The sequence below is a fragment of the Misgurnus anguillicaudatus genome, chromosome 9, assembly GCF_027580225.2.
Source record: "Misgurnus anguillicaudatus chromosome 9, ASM2758022v2, whole genome shotgun sequence".
Lineage (NCBI taxonomy): Eukaryota > Metazoa > Chordata > Actinopteri > Cypriniformes > Cobitidae > Misgurnus > Misgurnus anguillicaudatus.
The window spans coordinates 5,651,182-5,678,384 of NC_073345.2; the positions used below are offsets into that span (position 1 = coordinate 5,651,182).

At 38.5% G+C, this 27,203-nt stretch overlaps 1 protein-coding gene and 3 non-coding genes across 4 annotated transcripts in view; 1 reads left to right on the top strand and 3 right to left on the bottom strand.

The window, feature by feature from the left end:
• Nucleotides 1-13,530, top strand: part of aff4 (AF4/FMR2 family, member 4) — a 49,848-nt gene extending 36,318 nt beyond the window's left edge. The window contains exons 13-21 of the mRNA XM_073871056.1: nucleotides 505-718; nucleotides 1,574-1,662; nucleotides 2,030-2,093; nucleotides 5,001-5,137; nucleotides 5,251-5,322; nucleotides 6,570-6,663; nucleotides 6,795-6,838; nucleotides 7,092-7,309; nucleotides 10,673-13,530. Of these exons, the coding sequence (XP_073727157.1) occupies nucleotides 505-718; nucleotides 1,574-1,662; nucleotides 2,030-2,093; nucleotides 5,001-5,137; nucleotides 5,251-5,322; nucleotides 6,570-6,663; nucleotides 6,795-6,838; nucleotides 7,092-7,309; nucleotides 10,673-10,800 (1,060 nt within the window). The 3' untranslated portion in view covers nucleotides 10,801-13,530. The remainder of the gene's footprint in view (nucleotides 1-504; nucleotides 719-1,573; nucleotides 1,663-2,029; nucleotides 2,094-5,000; nucleotides 5,138-5,250; nucleotides 5,323-6,569; nucleotides 6,664-6,794; nucleotides 6,839-7,091; nucleotides 7,310-10,672) is intronic.
• A 10,816-nt stretch (nucleotides 13,531-24,346) lies between these two features.
• On the bottom strand, nucleotides 24,347-24,417 carry trnag-ccc (transfer RNA glycine (anticodon CCC)). The gene has a single exon. It is a non-coding gene; the product is annotated as a tRNA-Gly (tRNA).
• Nucleotides 24,418-25,189: 772 nt separating this feature from the next.
• On the bottom strand, nucleotides 25,190-25,260 carry trnag-ccc (transfer RNA glycine (anticodon CCC)). The gene has a single exon. It is a non-coding gene; the product is annotated as a tRNA-Gly (tRNA).
• Nucleotides 25,261-26,591: 1,331 nt separating this feature from the next.
• Nucleotides 26,592-26,662, bottom strand: trnag-gcc (transfer RNA glycine (anticodon GCC)). Its single transcript has one exon. It is a non-coding gene; the product is annotated as a tRNA-Gly (tRNA).
• Between the last annotated feature and the right edge of the window lie 541 nt (nucleotides 26,663-27,203).

Below are 27,203 nucleotides of genomic sequence, written 5' to 3' on the forward strand. Positions count from 1 at the left end.
ATCTTATTTGCAGCTGTTTCATGTACTACGGCTTTTGATCAGTAAGTCCTTATCGATCTGAAATGGCTGTTAGTTTGAATCGTTTATAACATGCATTTGAAAAAGCAACACTCGTCAAACATAATAATTATACATATTCTTTATTATCATGAAAATACATGAAAAGGTTTGAAGAACAGCAATATAAATATATCCTTAAGACATTTCCTGGAGCTGCGTGTCATCATAGCTGCGTGTGTATTGTTCTTCGTCTACAGTGCATTTTCAGTTTCTGCACGAGAGCGCCCCCTGGCTTTTGGATGTAGTGGCATTTCGCCTTAATTCATTGGGAAGCATAGCAAGCATTATCGACCATTGCATTTTTTTGCTTTGGTCAATAAATTTTAATCTGGCGTATTCGTCTTCATCTTGGTGAATTTTCAAAGCGTGCAAACTTTGACCAAATATCCTTCTCTGTCTTCCTGAGCCAGTTGTTAAACGTTATATTTGGGATCTTTTCTCCAGGTCATCGAAGCGCACTCAGGAGAAGGATTCTGCGCCCTCACCCTCCATCACGATACAGCGGACGCCCAGGTCTGATCAGTCGGGTCGTAAGAGGACTCTGAGCCAGTCCTCAACCTCTATACCCAGCAGTGGCAGCAGCAAAGACGGCAGTAAAAGCAGTTCCAGCTCAAAACACCGCAAAGGCGACGACAAACCTGTGCGTAGGGATGCCAAGGTGGGTTTCATTTTTTTATCCTACTCTTTATTTTGAAAATGTATTGATAAAGCTTATATACTTTTATAGTGTTATATATATATATATATATATATATTATAGCAAAATAAATGTTATTTTATAACATAATGTTTTGCCAGTATCACACACCAGTTCATATTTAATTTTAAGTATAAACTTGTTCATTAACTAACTACCATTTGTATTACTACGCTATTGTAGCATTAAAACTGTCTTCTGGCAGAAGGATACCATAATGGTTTTACTTTTATATTTATTAATTTTTTTAAACATTTTTGTCTTTAATATTTTCTGTGGTAATGATTTTCTGGAATGAATAAAGCACTATAAAGGTCTGTGCTTTACTGCTTTACACACCGGACGCCCCACATCGAGTCGCTTCTAGTACAACTCGGAGGTATCGTAAACCGGAAGTGCACATTTAATAGCGCGAGCTAAGTCAGATATGGTCTACTTAAATAGGCAAAATGTACGTTAGCAACCAATGTTTAACGTTAATGATTTGGGACAAATATGATGTTATTTAATGTTAAACTATGTGAGTGGCGCTCTGTGGCACGACAGTGATTTGAGCAACTTCCTGAGTCAAAGCTGGGCGCCGCGGACAGGCGCCACCTGCCGGCGCAGGTGTGCGTATACTCATAGTAAAGAATGTGTTCGTTTTTGGGGTTTTTTAGAATGGCGGGGCGGTGTGCGACCCCCTTAAGGGCTTGTTGTGACTATATGCACACTTCTCGAACTTTTGCTAGACTATATGCTTTTATGTAATCATGTAAATATTTACAAGTGTTCCTGGTTCATGTATTGACTTCTCAATACAATTTATTTTTTTAGGAGAAAAGTTCTAAAACTGAGAATCCTCCCACGGCGCCGTCTCTCTCTGACGGCTCCAAGTCAAGATCCAAACTTCTGTTTGAGGACAGGTACTGAGGCTCTCTATAGATGTACATTTTACACAGTGCCCTATTAATCAGTGCCATGTTAATCTTAACCAGCTGCTCTGTGACGATTAACCGAAACTCGGTTACTATTTGTGTCTCTTTAGACTGGGTGCCTCCACCCACAATGACATTTTATTGGTCCACAATGCTGTGTGTTTTAACTTGAGTAATTTACTGATTGGTTTATATAGGTTTGTTGTTTTGCATGGTATTTTTAGTAAGAAGAATAGACATTTTTCATGCTGCCTGGTTTGGATGCTGTGTGTGTTACAGTGTTTGTTTTCTGTTTTGATGCTGCTGTAAGAGTCGGTTCGTGTATAGTAACAGGGAACGTGTGTGTAAATTTCAGGCTTCATTCTGCTGATCACTACCTTCAAGAAGCGAAGAAACTGAAACACAACGCAGATGCTCTGGTAAGTGGTTTGTTTACTACCTGCTGTCCTCAACATCAGCGGCAGATAATCTGTGTGATATTTCTAGGACCCTTGACCTTTTCTGTTAGTTGTCCATTTGAGAGTTAGATAACATGTGAAGCTGATCTAATAACATACTGTTTAAAAGTCATGTCACTTAGTATCATTTATGCATCCACCTCCTGAAAGATAAAGTCAGAATGTTACAACCCAGTTTTTCCTGTTTAAGAGCTTCGTGTTTACAGCTGATGTTTAGCTATGTCTCTTGTATAAAATCACACACACACAAATTCCTTCACAATTACTTAAAAATGAAAGAAAGGTTTGTTTGAATAAGGTTGAAATTAAACTGCAGGACAGTGGCCTTATCATTCTTAGCAGTGGTCTTAAGCCCAATTTTTAGTCGTGCGTAAGCTTTACGCCGTAGGTTATCCGTACTGCAAGCGCTGTGATTGGTCCACCAGAACCCCTCCTGTCAGGTAAAAAAACTACCTCATAGGTATTTCCGTTTGAGACGGTGAAAACAAAGATGAGCCAAGCTGAGGAGTGATTTAACTCAAACTGCAACATAAGTTGCTGTTTATTTACTGCCTACCAGCGGTCTGCACATGTGTTTGCACGTCGACGCAAAATTATAAATGAAAACCGACGCTGAACCTACACCGTCGCGGCTGTGCCGTAGGACCTACGCACAACTATAACGAGCCCTTTAGCAGTAACAACATAAACAAACGTCTTTATTGGAACAAACTTAACTTCTGGTAAACTTCCACAAAGAATGAATAACAGAGTCCTTTTAGAGTCGTTTATTTCTGATAACAAGCTAACAAGTAGATTACCTTTTGTTCATAATGTAGCTGAAGCGTATCAAAAACTACACTGAGCTAACTTTACTGTGTAAAATGAATGTATTAAGTATCTGTTAACTACAGATCGGCTGCCAAACCTCTCATCACATAGCGATGATCCATGATCGCCGTCTCCACTCATTTTTACGAAAACCAAAAGACAGCCTTGTTTGGAGTAAAATATTATTAATGTAGTAAAGTAAAAGAAAATACAATAGTAACTAAATGTGAAAGTCAAGTAAATGTTTTTTATGTAGCATCTTTTACGATGTTGCATTGTTTTAAAGCAGCTTTACATCAAAGTAGTAAAGAAACCTCAGAAAATGAGAAAATTATGAAATATACAGTAGGGCTGGGCGATATGACCAAAATCTTCTATCACGATAGGATTAATTTTATATCATGATAACGATATGTATCACGGTAGAGTTTATAATAAAGGTTTAAATCTTTAATACCATAGAAATGTTCATAATTCTCACAAAAAACATATACAAGCATAGAAAGAAGATAAAAACAAACAAAACTCAAGCTCTCTGAAGATAAACAGTCAATGACATAAGAATGATAATAAATAATTATGCATGTATGTATAAGCCTATATATATATATTTATTTAAGGTAGAAAAGTTATTTAATCCGGAGCATGCTGTTTGATTAACACGAGTGACAGACAGTAGCAAAATTATGTTACTTCCCCTTTAAGACCAACGTCCAGATCCAATACACTGTTAAACATGCGCTTTCTCTTTTAGCTGTTTACTTTCTCTTAAAACCTAACTGGTCGTGTTAATGAGGATGCTTGCAAAGACGGGAATTTTGCCGCATATGTGTATTTAAGGCCAATAAAGCGGAAAAATGCTCACGAGCTTAATGAGCAGCGGTCGCGCGACTTGCGCGCTCCTCACAGACAGAAAGAGCAGCGGTTGCGCGACTTGTCCGCTCCTCACACACAGAAAGAACGCACGCATACAGATCTGTTGTCTGTGTTTCAATGGATTAAAATAACTTGCAGTGCTTAAATACGTGTACAAACGTTACGTTTTCGCGACCACGCGCACAGGAGCGTGACGTGGGCGTGTAACCTCGATAGAAGCGCTAGTCCAAAATCTCTACCGATTGACAAATTTCTACCGGTTAATTATGTCTACCGGTTTATCGCCCACCCCTAGCTGGGCGGTATGGAGGTATATACCTTTAAGTGGCCGTGGCTAATTCTGCATGTTATACAAAATGTGATGGAGAAACATAACAAATGAACTGGTAAGCTCTCTCTCTCGCTCAGCACTTCTCGCACATAACGCTATTAATAGTTTTAAAGTTTTCTGAAATTTAGTCAAGAAAGCAGATTTTACGCATGCACTACTGTCGCGATTAGTTTGACATGCCATTCATAGTGCAGCGTTGTCCTCATAAATATGTTACACTTTAATAAAAGTGTATTGCCTACACTTTTTCTTCGACTATCAAACATTTGTCAATTAATATAAAAAATAACAGGCGTCATATTAGACCATCTTACATGGAAATGGCCCTTAAAAGAAGAAAATTGAAAGAAAAATGTGAAAGAAAATGAGTTTACATTGCATAAAGACTTTGCAAAAATACCATGAAGCATAAACAAATTGTATCAGCATCACCCCAACATCACACAGTGACGTCTTTTAAGGTTGTAGCTGTGTTAACAGAATTTACAAAACCCTCAACTAAAGTAAAGCAACATATATTTTGTTGTAAACATTCAACAGATGGAACCCAAAACTGAACACAAAAAGGTTTTTATGCATTTATTCTCTTTGCCATTTCTGATGATTACCTTAATTTTTGTATTAGACGTATTGAATATGCATAATCAAATTTGACACACAGCACTTGGGTACTTACATAAATCTGTACCAAGGACTGATATCAGTTTTATCTACTGTATTTTCTATCAACTTGTGATGACAAGTGCAGTTTTCTTGATGTAAAAATAAAGTCCTCATTTGAAACGCATGCGTTTAAATCTCTTTAAATCATGTGTTAAAACGTTTTAAACAAACTGTTGTCTTGTTTGCAGATGGACAGGTTCGAGAAGGCAGTGTATTACCTAGATGCTGTGGTTTCTTTCATTGAATGTGGAAACGCCCTGGAGAAAAGTGCACAGGAGGCCAAGTCCCCCTTCCCCATGTATGCAGAAACTGTGGAGCTCATCAAGTAAGATCATGAGCGTGGTCTTCACATGTGTTTAATGCCAACTTTGGTTCTCACTGTTACAAAATCAGTTTGCTGTGAGTTGATATACAACTGTGTGTGTTTGTGTCGTGCAGGTACACTATGAAGCTAAAGAGCTACATGGCTCCAGACGCTACCTCTGCAGATAAACGACTAGCAGTGCTGTGGTATGTAACTCAGGAAATTGTGGCAATAAAACATGCAGAATGTGAAAATGTTAGGTAACACTTTATTTTACATGTAATTACTATAGTCAGAACTTAAACATATAATTGCACAAGGACACATTAAAAGTGTAATCAAAGTTATGTGGTGATTCAGCAGAATAATATTTAAAGGGGTCATTTTATGAGAAATAAATCTTTGGTGTCCCCAGAGTGCGTATGTGCAAGTTTTAGCTCAAAATACCACACAGATAATTTATTATAGCATGTTAATAGTGCCAAATCTGAATGACCTATTTTTTCACATACTTTTACCAAAATTAAGTTACTGGGTTTATCTTTTTCACATTTTCTAGGTTGATAGAAGCACTGGGGACCCAATTATAGCACTTAAAAATGAAAAGTCCGATTTTTACGTTATGACCACTGATCTATATAAATGACTGGATTGCGCATAGAACGCTTAACGTAACAGCGTGAGGTGAAGCCAGCGCAGAGTTCGAGCCGCCATCTTGGAATATACCCAACCGGCAGAGAGCGTCATTGACTTCCATTCAAAATAATGTTTTAAATTCACCCGCTTTACAGCGTATCAGTCACACAAGATTAATTTTAGGATATGTGTACGTAAATTAACTGTTAATTCTGGTGTTATTTGCAATGTTTATGTTTTAATCGGGCAGGAAAATGGATTTATAAAAAAAACGTTAAGGTGAGTGTGTCTGCTGCATTCTGTTAATGACACGGGTATAAAGTTTTTTTTTTTTACATTCAGCTACACAGTCAGCGTTATTTCTCAAGTTTGTTTGAGTAACTTGTAAGTTTAGATAACATAATTACAAAACCAGCAATCATGCGCAAACATCATGCGCAATCCAGTCATTTATATAGATCAGTGGTTTTGACCCCTTTAATCACTTCCACCGTTTCTAACTTTACAATGTAAGGACAGTGTAATTGATGACAGGCCGTTGAATAATAAGAAATTAATGCACACACACAAGGTGGTAATGCGGCATGAAGCGGAGTGTTGTTTATTTTGCTTGTTATATAAATAAACTACTTTAAAAGGACTTTGTTTTTATTTATTCTTTGCGGAGTTTACCGGAAGTTACGTGATGACCACGAAAGCCGCTTGTTTATTTTGTTACTGCTGAAACGTCTATAAAGTTACATAATTAACACATGCTTAATAATCGAATGCATTTTTTAGACCAGTGCCAAATGTGATCTGTCTGTGTTTCCTGCAGTCTGAGGTGTCAGGCTTTACTTTATCTGAGGCTGTTCAAACTACGAAAAGAAAGCGCACTGAAATACTCTAAGACTCTTACTGAACACTTGAAGGTGACACCATTTCCTCATCTTTCTAATTCCAACCATAAAGTGAACAATTTGCATGATTTACAACTGAAATGTGCAGCATGAAAAACGTGTAGTCGTTTAGTATGTGCTAACATTGTTGTTATCGTTTTCAGAATTCGTTGAGTAATACCCAAGCTCCGTCTCCTGGAGTGGCAAAGTAAGTACCTAATCATGCATCACATGACCATTTAACTACATAACATTTTTATCACAAAAACGTTTTTGTCATTCAACAGATTCATTGTTTTTATTTTAACAACGTTGTCCTGCGTAACCCCACCCACAATTAAAGCTGCTTGCTCTAATTTTTTTCACTTTTAGGGAATGCAGTAAATAGCTTGACTTGTACGTCATGTGTAGTTAAAATGAGCTGTTAATTGTGAAAGCATTCTCTTAACTTCTTTCTGCAGTAAAACAGCGGGAATGCCGTCTCCGGTCTCTCCTAAGCTCTCTCCGGGAAGTGCCGGCAGCTACTCTTCCACTGGATCCAGTCAGAGCACCAGCTCCTCGGTCACCATCCCCCAGCGTATCCACCAGATGGCAGCCAGCTACGTGCAGGTCACCTCCAACTTCCTCTATGCCACTGAAGTGTGGGACCAGGCTGAGCAGCTTGCCAAAGAGCAGAAAGGTAAAATTAATACATTGCTGTGACACTGATTTATTTTGGGATTTTTCTTTGTTGTTATATTCCAAAACCAATACTACTGGAAACATATAACTTTCCGTGACAGTTTCCAGAATACTTATGATGATATAGTAAGTATGTTATGTGGTATTTTGGTTTAGTGCAACTTTTTGGCATCCTGTTCTGTCAGGGCCATTTTTGTATTAAAATGCAGCATCGATTTTTTTATTTCTCTACATACAGGTGCTTAATGTTTTTATATGATATGATCTAGGCTTAGGTTTAATGAAGAATAGGCAAATGGCTATTTGGACTTTTAAGGCTGCTATTGTAAGTAATGCAGCCTTATTACACTGTAAAAAGTAAAAGTTGGATTCACTTCAATTGGTAATGCCAAAAAAGTTTTTTTTTAACTTAAATTTTCTCACTTTAAGTGAAATTTTTAATGTTTAAATATTTTAGGTGTTGCCAAATTAAAGTAATAAAAAAGTTTTTCACCTTAAAATTTTCATTTAAAGTTTATAAAACTTACATTTTTGTTGTTAATGAGTTTTACATAAGAGGATCCTACTTTTACTTTTTACAGTGTATAAATAAAAGTGTTAATTGTTCACAAGATTAAGGTAGGTTAAAGCTAGTAAATAAGTTGCATAGTTTCTGCAAATACTGTAAGAAGTATTTAAACAAAGTAGGACTGCAAGATATGAAGTAGGGATGTCACGATCCCACTTTTTCATTTCCGATTCCGATACAAGAATTCTGTATATCAGCCGATAGCGATATCTGCCCGATACTATTGTAATTAAATGTGTATAGTGCTTTCTGCTACATCTAGTATCATTTTAAATGTTAAAATCAATAATTTAAAATGATTTACAAGTTACAGAACATTAGTAAATATTAATCATGGCAGTGTTTAGGGGAACATATAATAGGTACGTTTGATCAATTAAGTATGCTAAATAATTTTTCCTTAATTGCGTAAAACTGTCATAGTAAAAAGCTTTAGTGTGCAGATGGTTATTTTGGGAATTAAGCGTTTGACCGGAGTTTTTATGCACATTCCGGGTGCAGAATTGATTGTACGCCTAAGTCATAACACGGTACGTTCATGGGGTTTCTGGGCGCAGAATTGATGCCCTTGAATCATCCTCTCATGGTAATCCTCGCATCGCAATGGAAAGTTTATAACTGTTAAAACACAAAGAGAATAGATGCATTGTGTGCTTAGCACAAAGTGAATTGCATCCATCCAACAGCTTACTGAGACTTTATAGTATCTTTACAATAGCCTACAGTTATCTTGTGTGTGCGTGTGTGAATCCGTTCGCTTCACCAGTGGATTAACTCCGAGTTTGCGAGTAAGTTACAGTGTTTCTGTGATCTTAAATATCTTTAAATGTGCGTTTGTTCCTTCACATGAAGCTATTGAGTGTATTAAAAGACTTTGAATATACACTCTAAAAAATTTGCTGTAATTTTGCCAGGAACTTACTGTAGAAGATAAAGTCAAAAAAAATTTCATGTTCATTTAACTTTGAACAAAATGTTGCCAGTAAATAACATAAATGTAAAATCTACAGTAAGTTACTGGCAGCTAGTTGCCAGTAATACCCATTAATACTGTAATTTCTACAGACATTTTTTACAGTGTAGTGCATACAACGTTTATGGTGCTTTTATAATACATTGTCCTTTTAATAGCTTGTCAGTAACAACCACGGCTGACGCACATATCAGAATTGGATCGGTCATGTTGTCGGCCCTTGATTCGATGTCCGCTCCAGCCAAAATGCCTGGATCGGCCCCGATACCGATCCAGCATATCGGATCAGGTCATCCCTAATTTGAAGAGTTTGGTTCCAAAACACAATAAATCCACTTTGACTAATTTGGGTAAAAATGTGTTTTCTATGCCATTTTCTGTTACAAACTTTCACATAGCATCTTTAGGTTATAGTAACATTAAAAATTCTAATCCATAATTTGATTTCAAAGATTTATTATAGAAACTGATTTTTTTTTCAAAATGCTATAAATCTATTGAATTAATATATAAATGTGCATTCATCTTTGCCATGTTATATTTATTTAGTTGACTAGTGGTATACCCTGAGAAAACATTAATGGCATTAATCAAAACACTTACTTTGGCATAAGAACACTGTCATTGCTGCTGTCATCCTTGGGACGTCGTCGCTTAACTTTTTTGACAGAGATCAGCTGTAAAATGTTTTGGTCCTGCTTGATTTTTGTTGACTTTGAGTAAAATAATAAAGTTTTTCATAAGATCCCCTGGGGATCAATGTGTTAGCATGACAGAAGTTGATGCTGTCAGGAGAACAAGCAACATCCAGCATTTTTCCTTCGCCTGAGTGTCTCCCATGTAAATTATTAGATTTTGATGGGTCCCGTCACAGAAAACCACCACAGGTTTATTAATGCCATCAAATTGTTTGTTTTTTTGATCACAAAGTACTAAGTAGATGAGGAAAACTAGGATTCTGTGTGTAGTCAAAGCTCCGCCATTGTTGTTTACAATGCGTGGAATGGTGCGCTGTTATTGGTTAAGCGGATTTATTGCATTCTGCAGAGGAGGACTGGCGTTTGTCGCGATTTGGAAAAAATTTAGAAAAGATGACAGAATAACACGGCAGATATCAGATTATTGTAAAATGAAGATTTGACTTTTTAATACTGACGTTATACAATACAGATTTTGCCAGTAACTATTTTTTTTAAATGTCGTTTATCGCGTTTTTGAACCAAACTCTTCATATATTGACATTTTTTGTGAATGGAACAGATTTGCATATCCCAGTACACATATGGCAGTAGTTTTTATTAAATGAGTTATTTTAATACTTACAAATAAATAAATAAATAAATTGTTTATTATTATTTATTATTATGACTGATTGTACAAATCCAAAGCATTATCATATCGAATATTGCATTATCTGGCAAGTTATCCCATAGCGCATTTTTCTTCAATACCGTGCACCCTCTAAAACAAAGACTGTAATTAAATCTTTAACAACAGGATAGTGAGAGGTAGTATTTTAATGTTTAAATATGCTACATAGAAATACAAAGAAATTTAATTAAATTTTCACTTGGTTAGCAAGTTATTTAACTTATATGCACATTTTTATAGGGACACTTCACACATACTTGTCATTTTTTCACCCTCATTTAGTTTTAAACCATTACAAGTTTCTTTATTCTGCCTTACAAATTTTTTTTTTTATTGTAACCACACAGTTACCCATAGACTTCCATAGTAGGAAAAACGAAGACTATGGAAGTCAATGGATCCCATCAACAATGACTAAGCTTTCTATCTTTTTCTTTGTGTTTCCTCAGAATTTTTTGCTGAACTGGATAAGGTTATGACCCCACTACTCTTCAACACCAGCAGTATGACTGAACTGGTCCGGTACACACGGCAAGGCTTGCACTGGCTGCGACTTGACGCCAAGCTCATACAGTAGACGCTCGCCGTGGCCACGTGCTTATCCGTAGCCCTCTCTATGCCTACGCAAAACACTCACTTTATCTGCCTCAGAAATCTCTGTGACACTGTGTTCATTTCTACACCAGCTTGCCAAAACATTAAAACACTCAGCGCCCGCTCCTCCGTGATGAACCCTATGAATTTCAGAAGAGGAGACGGCCAACAGAACATTCATACACTGCATTGTCCGGTTCATATCATTGGCTTGTTTCAGACAAAAAGCCATCTTCGTACTTTTGCTTGTAGTTTATTTGGGTCTTTCCCTAATTTTTTTATATCTTCATTTTCTATCTGTAAGCAAACAAAAATAATCATTTGGAAGTTTATAGCTTTTTATTTCAACCAAAGTACCTCCCTTTAACCAAAGGTGCTTTAAAAAATCTCCTTTTATCATTTTATTGTGCCTTGTATTTCATATACAGGAAACTAAGTGATACAGTATCTTGAGAAAACACATCTAAAGAGTTTTGATGTAAGGGTGAGGGAGTTGGGGCGTTTTGACAGAGGGACAAATGGCCCAGGGCGGAGTTGTGGGTTGCCAAAGGGTTTTACATGAAATATGAAGAGAACAGCATGTACGTACAATACATGTAGATGGATATCACGACATGCACAAAACGTCATATTGACTGTGTTAAATGATCAAATGTTTTTTTTTTCTTGATCGTAGTTGCATACGAGACCAAAAGGCTGTAAAGCACCATATGAAAGCATTATTATTATTATTATTATTCCTAATGTGTTTTATTTTCGGCCTGGCTCGCTCGCATCTTTTTCTCTCATCGTCGTGTTTTACCAGAAGCCAATTGGCAAATAAACAGCCAATAAAATCATTGTTACACCCTGCTGGATTTTCTATACGTCAGTACCGCAGTTTCCCAGGCCGTGAGTTTTATACAAAATGTAGCACTCGTGTAGGTGTCGGTCTCTCTCGCCATAGATTTTCTGGTGTTAAACGCAGGAGTATTTTCTTACCACGGCTGTCCCGTTCAGCCTAATATAGATTTTATTTAGATTACTACAGATGGCTTCATTCTAAGTTGTGTTTTCACTCGGCATGGATACAGGGTTGCAATAACAGATGAGACGTATTTCTATTGTATATGAAAATATCATATTTAAATATTTAATGTGAGTCTTGAAGTTGCCTTTATAGTGTCATAGTCACCTGTGTGTTGCAGTTCTTTTAAAAGAAACGAGTCACGTAAGGATATATTTATAATGCTGTCGATAACAGTGGTTTCTATATGTACATAATACATGATGTGATTTGAACGTAGATTGACTCGCAACCCATACGCATCGCTCCACCTACGGCAACCTACGCAGTAAATCTGATTGATACTTCGAGAGCTTTCACAATAAAACAAAAGAGGAAAATGGTTACGATCGATCCACAATCTATGAAATGCTGGAAATATGTCGTCTCTTGCACTAGAATCTGTTTTTTTCATTGGCTCCCTGTTTTGTCCGTAGGGATGAACTGTTTTCTTTTCGCCTATGCAGATGTGCGGTAGCTAAAAACAAGTGCTCGTATGATATCATCGGATGAAATAATAATGAGGTTCTGGATTTATCACTAACGTGCTTGCAATTGCGAATCGTTATTATTTTCAGATTTTGACTGCTAACAGAAGTCGGTTTAGTATCGTATGGGACGGGGGTTTGTCAGCTGTGCTTTTATGTAAATTAATTCATGCACTAATGTGATTTTTATGTACCAGAATCATGATTTAAAGCAACTGCGTGTGAATAGAGGTTCGTTCAAATAGCCTTTATGCTTCTTGACACATGAATTTGTCGTGATGCGTGTCCTGTATGTTGTTTTTATTTCTTTTAATGTTTTTATCTTTTCTACTAGACTTCATGACCGTGCTGTTAGAAGATTAGATTGATTCAAATCCATCTTTAATTTTCTTGATGATATAACTTTATCCAGGGTAAAATGCTTTTCTTTTGTCCTATTGAAAAATAACACTTGCATGTTTCTATTTAAATAATATGCTGTACAAATGTACATAATGAGTCTCTTTTAGGGTAAATTTTTACAACGGTTTAACATTTGTATTAATTGTAAATAGAATGTGAATATATTATATGCACATTTTCATTACTGTAAGCCCTGATATTTTTTTTTTAAGTCATTGACACTTTCGACGAAACACTGTATGTTAGTAATATCGGTACAGTTGTTTTTCGCAAGTTGTCATCATTGTACTGATTTACTTTATTTTTATTCAGCTGACGGTGTTGGTCTGTTTTGATGAAATGGGATGACCTTCCCTGAACATCCTAAAAAACTACCAATAGTGATGTAGGACAGCTGTTGTCTATATAAACTTTATCCACGAGACCTCCCAAGAAAGGCGTTTTATTACGCTGAGCAGGTCCAGATGTCTATGTAGTACTCGTTTTTATAATGATCTCAAAACAATCATTGGCAAAGACAGTATAGTTCAGATCAGTTTAGTTTTAAAAGTATTGAGAAGAGATTGACAAAAGAAATCTACATATATATATATATTCGTATTATGGATGCAATATGAGCTATGATTTAAAAAGGTACTCTTATGAGCCTCGATTATCCAAACTTGTAATAACTTGTAATTTAAACATTTTTGTGAAGTATTACTAATGGATTTTCCGAGTCTGTTGAATCATCTTTGTATTTTGCTGTATCGAGAATAAAATCTATATGATTACAGAACATTGTCTCTTGGTTTTGCATTAAACTAAATCAAGTTGTTGTATACAGTTGGGGTCACACATTTACAAACACTGCACAACCTACAAAATGTTAATCGTTTAAAAAAATTGGAAAAGACAAATCAGTCTGTTTTATTTAGTGTGTCCATGAATAATCTATTTCATATGGGGAAAGTTTCCCAGAAAGTGTTTAGATTAGTCTAGGTCTAGGCTAGTTATTTTAGGACATTTTAAGTAGATTTTATCTTACAAAAACATTATTGGTTTCATCTTGAGACAAAACAATGGCACTTGATATATGTTAAGATACATCAGTCCATAATGTTTTTAAATGAAGGCAGCACAAAAATGCTTAGAACATTTTTATAAAAAATTATCAAAAATTTTAGACTTAAATGAGCCCTGTCTGGGAAACCACCCTATAATGTTTACATATGAGCAAACGCTGCTAAACGCCACCTGTCGAAAATGAGATCATGACGTTAACCGATTGCTCATGGTACGTGTTACACGTTCATAAAATATTTTTGCTTCAATTCGGCCTTAACCCAGCCTCAGGCCATTCAGAAACACCAGTTTATTGGCAGAATCCATTAAGAGTCATTAGAATTGAACCAAGTAGATTCTAACCGATTAGAATCAAATAAAGTAGAACCGAACCGAGTAGAATCGAACTGAGCAGAACCGATTAGAATTGAACGAAGTAGATTCGAACTGAGTAGAATCAAATAGAGTAGAAAATTCGAACAGAGTACATTCGGACCGAGTAGAATCAAATAACACAGAATCAAATAGAGCAGAATCGAACCGTGTAGAAATTAACCATTTAGAATCAAATAAAGCAGAATCAAATAGAGCAGAAGATTTGAACCGAGTAGATTAGAACCGAGTAGAATCAAATAACGCAGAATGAAAAAGAGCAGAAACGAGTAGAATCAAATAACGCAGAATCAAACAGAGTAGATTCGAACCGAGTAGAATCAAATAAAGCAGAATCAAATTGAGCAGAATATTCGAACCGAGTAGAATCAAATAACGCAGAATCATACAGAGCAGAATCAAACAGAGTAGATTCGAACCAAGTAGAATCGAATCAAGCAGAATCAAATTGAGCAGAATATTCGAAACAAGTAGAATCAAATAACACAGAATCAAACATAGCAGAATCAAACCACGTAGAAATGAACCATGTAAAATCGAACCGAGTTGAATCGAACAAAGTAGTAATACTAATTAATCTGTTTAAATCAATTTAATGTCAGATTATTGTTCTAAATAACATTGCACCAGAAGAATTTTGTAACCGTGATTTAGTTCTTTGTAGTTTTATTTCAAGATATTTAATTCATGTGCATTGCCTCTTACGTTACTTCTCCCAGGGATTCCTCAGGGTCTTAAAGTTCGTAGATCTGTGGACATGCGCAGTTTTCAAATAGAATAATGGATATAGAATGCACAACATGTTTTTTCTTATTTTGTTCAAAAGCATGATCAACGTAAGTCTACATATTATAATAAAGAACTATGCTTCTAACCACAGGTGAAGAGCTGTTGTTCAAACCACACAAGTTTGCGAAGCAGCTTGCGAATGTTTGTTTGAACTATGGGTTTGGGAAACACCAAATCATTGAACTTTGTCAGCAATGACGAAACTCACGACAGTAGTTGGCTAAGGATGCTTTTGGGAAACGCACCCCAGAGTAGAATCTAACCGAGTAGAATCAAATAGAGCAGAATCGAACCAAGCCGGGGTGCATTTCCTGAACAACGATGTAACTCGCTGCTAAACCACTATAGTACCATGCATAGTTGAAGATTAGAATCGAAACAATTAGAATCGAACCGAGTATATTTGAACTGAGTAGATTCGAGCCGAGTAGAATTGAACAGAGTAGAATCGAACAGGGGTGCGTTTCCCAAAAGTAACTATGGTCGCAATTTCTGTTGCTACCAATAGAGTTCAATGGTAACAACGACCATAGTTAGCTAACGATGCTTTTGGGAAACACACCCCAGAGCAGAATCGAACCGAGCAGAATCAAATAGAGTAGAATCAAGTTGAGCAGAATTAAACTGAGTAAAGAAGAATCCATTTGAGTAGAATAGAATAAAGTAGAACCGAATAGGGTCAGATCAAACCGAACTGAATTGAGCTGAATAGAATTGAGAAGAGTAGAATCAAATCAAGTTAAAGCTTTACTGACCAAGTATGTCCAAGAATAAACCTTACAAGGGGTTTGTTGCTTGTTTTGTGTTTCTACAGTTCACACATGCAGGTACACTGTACTGAATAAGACACACACACACACACACACACACACACCCCAATACAAACATGAAAACAGTAACACTACATGATTGTAGTAACAGAGCCCTACACATAGAACATTTAGTGCAGACCAACCGCTAATTATGCAAACAATACAATACTTTAGTAGACAATGTAGGTTAAACAAAATTAAAAGGACAGACATAATAACAAAACACTAATAACATTACACTTAATGATTGTACAAAACATACGGATCATGAAAAAGTTATGTACAACGGCAGTTACGGTCCAATTAGTACACTTATTGGTTGGACAGATAAGATTGCACAAAGGGTTAACCTTGCACATTGGTAATATTGAACAGAAGAAGAGGGACATCAATTTAGCATTATAAGAAAAAGTTATGTGTGAACTAAAAGGTAATTAGGGTTTTTTTAAAAACGTTGGGGCAGTTTGGTGTTTGACAGTTCTTGTTTAGATCAGTCTGGCAGAAGGTGGGAATCTGAACAGACTGTATGCAGAGCAAGAGAGATCTCTTATTATTTTGACGTGATATGCACAGACCCTGAAGGAAGAGAGCAAGTTGTTCCCGATGACGTGCTCTGCAGACTTCTTCGTCTGCATTCCTTATTTATACTAATATTGTTGTCTCTGTTAGTTATCTGTTGTATTTATACGTATTGCTCTTCATGTGTGTTTGTCTTATATATATATATATATAAAATATGTGTTCCGTGCGTCATGTGAACCTATGTGAACCTACACTGCACATCATGTCAAAATACCTGCCTGTTTCGTAAGGGTTTATGATAAATGAGAAGCTTGCGTTTGGTAGATACTCGCTTAATCTCATGTGTAAGTTTAGTGTTGATGTCTAGCGAGACATGTTTTTCATGAACCCTTTTGACACGTATGCAGCAAGCATGTATTTTGACATCATACATGATGCACATAGGTTCCCATGACCACATATTTTGACATGACGAGGCACACACATGACACCCAAACACACATATATATATATTTTTTTGCCTCCTCCAAAGAGGAGATATCGGCCACCACTGCTTAAAATAGTAGGTTGAATTGACTTGCAAAATCAAGTTGTTTTAACTTCATGCTGCATTTTTACAGTGTATTACAGGTTTTTTTCAGTCGCTAACAAGCATTTGTCCAACCAGTTGTCACATTTTCAAAACTCTAAACACAATTAGCACAGCATTGGTCTTTTGTGGACATACCATTCACATAATGTGAATTTGTGGACAATTGTGCGCATGCGCCAACGAGAGTGGCAGCTGATCTCAGTAGCTCCGTTTGTTTTGTTTGTTCTGTCTTTTTAGTCTTAACTTTTTTACGAATTGTGCGGACATTTTTATTCCATGGATATGGCTATTAGCTGCCTGCAACAATCTAATTTACTCGAGGAAAAAACTGCTTGAATTGAGGGCAAGGGGACATGCCGCTATTTTTCACGTGATCCCGGAGGAATTAAAACGACAACACAGAGGATGTAGAGCAGGAGTTTAAGTCAGGACTAGGCGCATGGAGAAGCGATGGGGGTTTAAGGGAAATGTGAATTCCCTGGCTAATAAGATGGATGAGATGGCTGCTTTGGTGAGAAATGTAAAGTTATACAGAGAGTGTAGCCTAATCTGCCTCACGGAGACGTGGCTAACAAGCAATATTCCGAATGCCAATGTTGAGCTAACTGGCTTTTCGATTGTGAGAGCGGACAGAGACCCTATACGGAGTGGCAAGAAGAAAGGTGGGGGGACTTTGTGTCAACACCAATTGGTGCAACCCAGGTCATGTGATGGTGAAGTAAATAATCTGCTGTCCAGACATTGAACTGTTAGCGGTGAGTCTCCGCCCGTATTATATGCCGAGGGAGTAATCGCACGCTATTGTGGTTTTTGTTTAAATCCCCCCACCAGCCCTGGCTGAAAATGCATGTGATGCTATCCACTCTGTTGTTGCAAGGCTATTAGCTCGGCACCCTGAAGCTTTTGTTGCGATTACAGAGGATTTTAATCATGTTACACTTGACTCAACACTGTCTGGTTTTTATCAGTTTGTTAATTGCCCTACATGGAAGAACAGAACAATTGATCTTATCTATGCTAATGTTAAAGATGCATATACTGCCTCTCCATTGCCACCGCTGGGGAGATCAGATCATAACCTGGTCTTCCTTCGACCGCTGTACATTCCTATTGTCCGCAGACCACCCACCACCACCTTTAGGAAATGGTCTCCAGTCGCGGAGGCAACACTGAGGGACTGCTTTGAGTCTACTGACTGGAATGTGCTGCAGGAACCATACGCCGATGACATTGAGGGAGTCACAAACTGCACTACCGATTATCTGAATTTTTGCTTGGACATTGTAGTTCCCACAAGAACTGTACGTTGTTTTCCAAACAATAAACCGTGGATCACTTGTGATGTCAAGGACCTCCTAAAAAGAAGAGGGCATTTAAGGAGGGGGACAATACGAAGCTAAGGTGCGTACAGGGTGAGCTCAAGAGAAAACTGAAAGAGGCAAAGGAGGAATACAGAAAAGGGTAGAACAGAAGTTGCAGGAAAACAACATGAAGGAGGTCTGGCAGGGGATGAAAATTATTACAGGTTGTAAAAAAAGAGTGGCATAGTGGAAGGGCATGAGGTGAGAGCAAACCAACTCAACCAGTTCTATAACAGGTTTGACTGTCCTGCTCCCGCTGCAATGTCCTGTCCAACCAACATACCGCACACCTTACCTATTTTAGTCTGTCCACAGCATGCCCATTCACCATCTGGTTCATCTTCACAACCAACTGTACCCGTTTTGTATCATACATCTGCTACAGCCTATAGCCCCCAGCCAGTATACGGATGCTCCCCTCCCCCCAATAGTTAACAAGGAGACCCACCCTCCACCCTTCATTACAGCGTATCAGGTCAAAAGAGAGCTAAGTAGACTTCGCCCAGGGAAAGCAGCCGGCCCAGAGCAAGTGTGTCCCAGACTGCTCAAAGCATGTGCGGCTGAATTGGCAGAGCCCCTCCAGCACGTTTTCAATTTAAGCCTCTGGCTTGGGAAGGTACCAGCACTGTGTAAGACATCATGTCTTATACCAGTTCCTAAGAAACCATTTCCCAGTGAGCTAAATGACTTTAGGCCTGTCGCTCTAACTTCAGCTACATCTCTGAGTCATGTCATATGCAGAAGTTTTCGGACGATACCATAATTATGGTATGTATTAGGGATGGTCAGGAGAATGAGTACAGGAACCTGGTTAATGATTTTGTCCAGTGGTGCAGGTTAAACCATCTACAGCTGAATGCAACAAAGACTAGGGAGTTGGTGGTGGATTTTAGGAGATCAAAACCATGCATGCTACCTGTCTCCATTGAGGGAGTCAATGTGGAGGTGGTTAGCACATATAAGTACCTGGGGGTACACTTGGACAATAAATTGGACTGGTCAGCCAACTCAGATGCCTTTTATCATAAAGGGCAAAGTCGGCTCTACTTCCTGAGGAGGTTACGGTCATTCAATATCTGTAGCAAATTACTCCGAATGTTTTACCAGTCGGTCATTTCCAGTGTTTTGTTTTATGCTGTGGTGTGCTGGGGAGGCAGTATTAAGAAGAGAGATGCTAAGCGACTTAACAGACTGGTAAAGAAGGCGGGCGCTGTTGTTGGCATTGAGCTGGAGTCACTGCCATTGCAGAGAAACGGACTAGTCGCAGGATGCTTGCGATCATGGATAATGATCGCCACCCACTGCACAGCACGTTTAGTAAACAGAGAAGCATGTTCAGTGGCAGATTGCTGTCATTGACATACTCTACAGATAGGCTAGGGAGGTCTTTTGTCCCTAGAGCATCTAGCTCTTTAATGCTACACAGGGTGGGAGGGGAGAGATGGACTCTTAAACAGGAGCCTGTGTCTCTATATTCTATTTTTGTGGTATTATGACTGTTGTGCTGACGATGTTATGCCCTCCTATACTATCTGGACTGGACTAGCCTTTTTTATATTTGTGTACATGGGTCATTCTACAAAAAAGGTGGAAACGCTTGTCCCTTGCTTTTGCAGACCCCTTAATTATTTAATTTAACCTAATAATTCTATAATGATATATATTTAATAAATATAGACTGTCCTTAAAATGAAGGGAGAGTTTATTTATATAATTTTATTTTTTCCCTTTTTTTTAACTTTTTTTTAAATGTCTGGTCCTGAAAATTGCCCTGTCCCTTTAATCATACATGGAAGTTGAACTGTGTACTTCTTATTTAAAACCATGTTTTTTATAAAACAAATCTAATTTACATTTAGCTTTAACCCTGTGTGAATTTACTACAACACTGAGATGGTAAAAATACACTATTACTATGAATAATATCAAATAAATATTTGTCCCCCAAATTTATGTCATTGGTGTTACCCTACCCAAAGCACTTTAATTTTGAAACAATGCATCAGCTCTTTGAAGGTTTTTGAGATGTCATGATATATCTAAGAATTTTGAGATAAGATTTTTTGGATGTCATTAGTGTTACTCTTTTTTATAGCTGGTAGTAGTGATGGGAGAAACAAAGCTTTTCGAAGCTTCGAATCAATTGAAACAATTGCTTCGAAAATTGATTCAGTTTTTCGAAGCAGTTTGAAACCCACACACGCTGGCGGCCCCTGCTGGTCAAAATGGTGAAAAAGCAGATGTGACCAAACATTTTACACTTTTTTTTACAAAATAATAGCAAGATTTTTATTAAAATATGTTAAAAAATTATTTAACTTAATTAAGACATAGTTAAAAGTGTATAATGTGTTTTTAGTTTTATTAAGGGCAAACAAATGATTAAAACTAACTACCCTATAATTATGCACATTTTTGTGATTAAATCTGTCTATAACAAAAAGTAGACAAAATGGCAGTGTTATTAGTCAGAAGGATCAATCTTTTATGAACTTGCATAATGAAACTGACCCGAGTCCACCTAAACATATTAGACCCTGGTCATGTGATCAACTCCCCCTAGTGGCGAACCATCGGATTTTCGAAACTTTTCGAAACAGTTCTGACGTAATGAAGCCTCGTTTGCTAAAATCACGTGACTTGGGCCAGTTTGAAACAAGCTCCGAACCACTGATTTGAAACAAAAGATCCGTAAATGTTTTGAAGCCTCATGAAGCAGTGCTTCGAAAACGAACATCACTAGCTGGTAGTGTTGAGATCTTTACATAAAAATACATTATACTGAATAAGTATGTGATTGTTACATGTCTCATATATATTTGTATTGTATGTGTGATAAGTGGAATTTTGTTGTTTGAGCTACAGGATGCCCTAAATTTCCTTCGGGATAAATAAAGTATCAATCAATTAAACAATCAATCAATCAATCAATCAATCAATTTCATGGCGTTTTCACACAATATGCAGTAAGTGAACACATTTCCACAATGCTTACATTTTCTTACAGACAAGCTATACCTCCCAACAAAATTATGGATCGTTTTTGTAGTATTTACGAATATTAACACACATCATCTCACAATAGCAAAAACAATATTCCAAACCTTAGATACAGTATAAAAACCTTTATGTAGGTAAATTGAGCCAACCGCAGCTGATTCCAGTGTGGCTAAGGCTCAGTGGCAGGGGTTATTTTTTCTATAACATTGACACTTACACAGTAAAAGGAGGACTTTGATGAGTGATGTTTTTGGAAACAAAAAAGACAAACACTGTAATGTCTGAACGAGGAAGTGTAAGAGCAAGGGGCACAGGGAGAATAGCAAGGGGCACAGGGAGAAGAGCAAGGGGCACAGGGAGAAGAGCAGGCCCTGGGAGAGATGCAGAGAGGTGGAGGGCAGTGAGAGATGCAGTGAGAGGTGCAGGAGCAGTGAGAGGAGCAGTGAGAGGTGATGTGAGAGGTGCAAGAGCAGTGAGAGGTGCAGGGCAGTGAGAGATGCAGGAGCAGTGAGATGTGATGTGAGAGGTGCAGGAGCAGTGAGAGGTGATGTGAGAGGTGCAGGAGCAGTGAGAAGTGCAGGGCAGTGAGAGATGCAGTGAGAGGTACAGGAGCAGTGAGAGGAGCGGGGCAATGAGATATGCAGTGACAGGTGCAGGAGCAGTGAGAGGAGCAGTGAGAGGTGATGTGAGAGGTGCAAGAGCAGTGAGAGGTGCAGGGCAGTGAGAGATGCAGGAGCAGTGAGAGGTGATGTGAGAGGTGCAGGAGCAGTGAGAAGTGCAAGGCAGTGAGAAATGCAGTGAGAGGAGCAGGGCAATGAGATATGCAGTGACAGGTGCAGGAGCAGTGAGAGGTGATGTGAGAGGTGCAGGAGCAGTGAGAAGTGCAGGGCAGTGAGAGATGCAGTGAGAGGTACAGGAGCAGTGAGAGGAGCAGGGCAATGAGATATGCAGTGACAGGTGCAGGAGCAGTGAGAGGAGCAGTGAGAGGTGAAGTGAGAGGTGCAAGAGCAGTGAGAGGTGCAGGGCAGTGAGAGATGCAGGAGCAGTGAGAGGTGATGTGAGAGGTACAGGAGCAGTGAGAGGAGCAGTTCTATCATACTGTACCTCCTGTAGTTAACAATAAAGGGGAAAAAATGATTTGCTTTTTACTGCTTTTGAATGTGAACATTACTATACATATGGGCATACTGTTCCCAACCAAGAAATTTAGTGTAAAAAAGGTGGATTGCATGTTTTGAATGCAAATACCTGTAAAACAGAAACATAAAAGTCTATGTAGTTTTTGTAATGTCAACAATAGCCAGTATTTTGAAACCTGGTGTACTTTGATTGACTGCATGTACCTTGTAAAGTGAAAATAAGTGTTATTCGTTGACAGAATAATTTCATTTTGATTTAGATTTCCAGTGTTTTGGTAAAGTTATTGTGTGCAGAGAAAGATGTGTTCTATTTTGAAATGAAGAGTTAGTATATATTTAACAAAATGTGTTTTTGAGAAGAAAATTATCCATTTAGCCAATTGTGTTTTGTAAATCTGATCACATGTCTGATGATCATCACATATGTACTGTTACTCAAAATGTCAACCAGATTTCTCTACAATTGATTTGTTTAGCCCTTAGCCAGACCCAGAAACAACTCAGTAAAAGATCCATCAAAACAGGAATTGAATGAAGGACGAAGGAATGACTGACTGACTGACTTAATGTCATACTAATGCATACAGATTTTCAATAATTTTGTGTAATGCTTTTCAGTACACTACACTAATAATAATTCATTTGCATTGAATAATCTGCTGTGACAGAAAACCCGTGTCCGAATCCCGGCAAATGCAAGTGATGCTGCTCCTTTATGCCATTCGTGTAAGACTGCTCCACGACGCAGTCCTTTTGGATGCAGTGTGGTCAGTTGCTTTTTAATCTGCTTTTTTGTTTTAATATGTTTGCTTGTCTAGAAGCTCAACCTGCCAAGCTCACCACATGTGCTTCGTACATGGATTCCGTTAAAAAACAAGTTTTGAAATGTTGAGTTTAATTAAATCAAGTCACACATATCAAAATTAAAAAGCAGATAAAAAACATTTGAAAAACACAGCATCCAAAATGACTGCCTCGTGGACCATTCTTACAAGGTTGTCATGAAGGAGCAGCCTCTCTTGCAGGGGTCGAAAATCAAACCCAGGGGCCTCATTTATAAACCGTGCGTACGCACAAATTTGATCGTGCGTAGTCCATATTTATAAAAACTGTCTTTGACGTGGAAAAGTGCTTAGCGCCACGTCAGGGTCTGGGCAGACGTACGCACTTTTGCTTGTCTGATTGCTGCAGGATTTTGGAAAATAAGCCAATCTTGCTGCTCGAAAATTGGGTTTAAACATTGAGAAGTGCTCTTTTATATGTCTGTGACATTAATTAGGCATCGTTTAAAGGTGGAGATCTGAAACTGCTCAGCTGCGCACAAGTTCAAGTTCATTTGCGATTGATAGATTTGAAAGGGGTACGCGCGTTTTCTGCGCGTACGTTCGGTTTATGAATCACACGTACGCATTTTTGTTAAATGATCATAAGATCAAATGTAGGATGGTTTTTACGCAGCATTTTATAAATGAGGCCCCAGGTCTCCTGTGAGGCAGGAGTGAATTCTACAATTGAACATCAATGGTTGCCTTAAAGGGCTTGTCTGAAAGCCCTACCTGCCAAGCTCACCATATGTGCTTCATACATGGATTCCATACAAAACAACTTTTAACATGTTGAGTTTGATTAAATCAAGTCACACGTATCAAAACTAAAAAGCAGATAAAAAGCATTTGAAAAATTATGCATCTAAAATTCTAGAATTCTAGAATTCTACCACTGAACCATTAATGCTTGTCTGTCAGGGTTAGTCTAGAACCCCTACCAGCTGAACTCACCATTCAACAATTTAAAGCATAGCCAGAACACAAGTTTTTAAATGTTGAGTTTTATGAAATCAAGTCAAACATATCAAAACAGAAAAGCAGATGAAGACACCGCATCCAAATTGACTTCCTTGTGGACCATTCTTACAAAGATGTCATGAAGGAGCAGCCTCACTTGCATTGGCCGGGAATCGGACCCGGGTGTCCCGCGTGGGAGGCGAGAATTCTACCACTGAAACACCAATGCTTGTCTGTTAGGGCTAGTCTAGAAGCCCTACCTGCCAAACTCACCATACAATGTTTAAGCGTAGCCAGAACAAAAGTTTTTAAATGTTGAGTTTCATGAAATCAAGTCAAACATATCAAAACAGAAAAGCAGCTGACTACACCGCATCCAAATTGACTTCCTCGTTGACCATTCTTACAAAGTTGTCATGAAGGAGCAGCCTCTCTTGCATTGGCTGGGAATCAAACCCGGGTCTTCCGTGAAGCAGGAGTAAATTCTACCATTGAACATCAATGTTTGCCTGCAAGGGCTAGTCTAGAACCCCTACCAGCTGAACTCACTATTCAACAATTTAAAGCATAGCCAGAACACAAGTTTTTAAATGTTGAGTTTTATGAAATCAAGTCAAACACATCAAAACAGAAAAGCAGCTGACCACACCGTATCCAAATTGACTTCCTTGTGGACTATTCTTACAAAGTTGTCATGAAGGAGCAGCCTCACTTGCTTTGGCCGGGAACTGGACCCGGGTATCCTGCGTGATAGGCGAGAATTCAACCACTGAACCACCAATGATTGTGTCAGCGCTAGTCTAGAAGCCCTACCTACCGAACTCACCATACAATGTTTTAAGCGTAGTCAGAACACAAGTTTTTAAATCATGAGTTTCATGAAATCAAGTCAAACATATCAAAACAGAAAAGCAGATAAAAAAGCAGCTGACCACACCTCATCCAAAATGACTGCCTTGTGAAGCATTCTTACAAGAGTACCATAAAGGTGCAGATTTATTTATATTGGCCGGGAATCGGACCCGGGTCTCCCGCGTGGGAGGCGAGAATTCTACCACTAAACCACCAATGCTTGTCTGTCAGGGCTAGTCTAGAAGCCCTACCAGCCAAACTCACCATACAACAATTTAAAGCATAGCCAGAACACAAGTTTTTAAATGTTGAGTTTCATGAAATCAAGGCAAACATATCAAAACAGAAAAGCAGATAAAAAAGCAGATGAAGACACAGCATCCAAATTGACTTCCTTGTGGACCATTCTTACAAAGTTGTCATGAAGGAGCAGCCTCACTTGCATTGGCCGGGAACCGGACCCGGGTCTCCCACGTGGCAGGCAAGAATTCTACCACTGAAACACCAATGCTTGTCTCTTAGGGCTAGTCTAGAAGCCCTACCTGCCGAACTCACCATAAAATGTTTTAAGCGTAGTCAGAACACAAGTTTTGAAATGTTGAGTTTCATGAAATCAAGTCAAACATATCAAAACAGAAAAGCAGATGAAGACACCGCATCCAAATTGACTTCCTTGTGGACCATTCTTACAAAGTTGTCATGAAGGAGCAGCCTCACTTGCATTGACCGGGAATCGGACCCGGGTCTCCCGCGTGGCAGGCGAGAATTCTACCACTGAACCACCAATGCTTGTGTGTCAGGGCTAGTCTAGAAGCCCTACCTGCCGAACTTACCATACAATGTTTAAGCATAGCCAGAACAAAAGTTTTTAAATGTTGAGTTTCATTAAATCAAGTCAAACATATCAAAACAGAAAAGCAGCTGACCACACCGCTTCCAAATTGACTTCCTCGTTGACCATTCATACAAAGTTGTCACAAAGGAGCAGCCTCACTTGCATTGGCCGGGAATCGGACCCGGGTCTCCCGCGTGGCAGGCCAGAATTCTACCACTGAACCACCAATGCTTGCGTGTCAAGGCTAGTCTAGAAGCCCTACCAGCCGAACTCACCATACAACAATTTAAAGCATAGCCAGAACACAAGTTTTTAAATGTTGAGGTTCATGAAATCAAGTCAAACATATCAAAACAGAAAAGCAGATGAAGACACCGCATCCAAATTGACTTCCTTGTGGACCATTCTTACAAAGTTGTCATGAAGGAGCAGCCTCACTTGCATTGACCGGGAATCGGACCCGGGTCTCCCGCGTGGCAGGGGAGAATTCTACCACTGAACCACCAATGCTTGCATGTCAGGGCTAGTCTAGAAGCCCTACCTGCCGAACTTACCATAAAATGTTTAAGCGTAGCCAGAACAAAAGTTTTTAAATGTTGAGTTTCATGAAATCAAGTCAAACATATCAAAACAGAAAAGCAGCTGACCACACCGCTTCCAAATTGACTTCCTCGTTGACCATTCATTCAAAGTTGTCACGAAGGAGTAGCCTCACTTGCATTGGCCGGGAATCGGACCCGGGTCTCCCGCGTGGCAGGCGAGAATTCTACCACTGAACCACCAATGCTTGACTGTCAGAGTTACTCTAGAAGCCCTACCTGCCGAACTCACCATAAAATGTTTTAAGCGTAGTCAGAACACAAGTTTTGAAATGTTGAGTTTCATGAAATCAAGTCAAACATATCAAAACAGAAAAGCAGATAAAAAAGCAGATGAAGACACGGCATCCAAAGTGACTTCCTTGTGGACCATTCTTACAAAGTTGTCACGAAGGAGCAGCCTCACTTGCATTGGCCGGGAATCGGACCCCGGTCTCCCGCGTGGCAGGCGAGAATTCTACCACTGAACCACCAATGCTTGACTGTCAGGATTATTCTAGAAGCCCTACCTGCCGAACTCACCATAAAATGTTTTAAGCGTAGTCAGAACACAAGTTTTGAAATGTTGAGTTTCATGAAATCAAGTCAAACATATCAAAACAGAAAAGCAGCTGACCACACCGCATCCAAATTGACTTCCTCGTGGACCATTCTTACAAAGTTGTCATGAAGGAGCAGCCTCACTTGCATTGGCTGGGAATCAAACCCGGGTCTTCCGTGAAGCAAGAG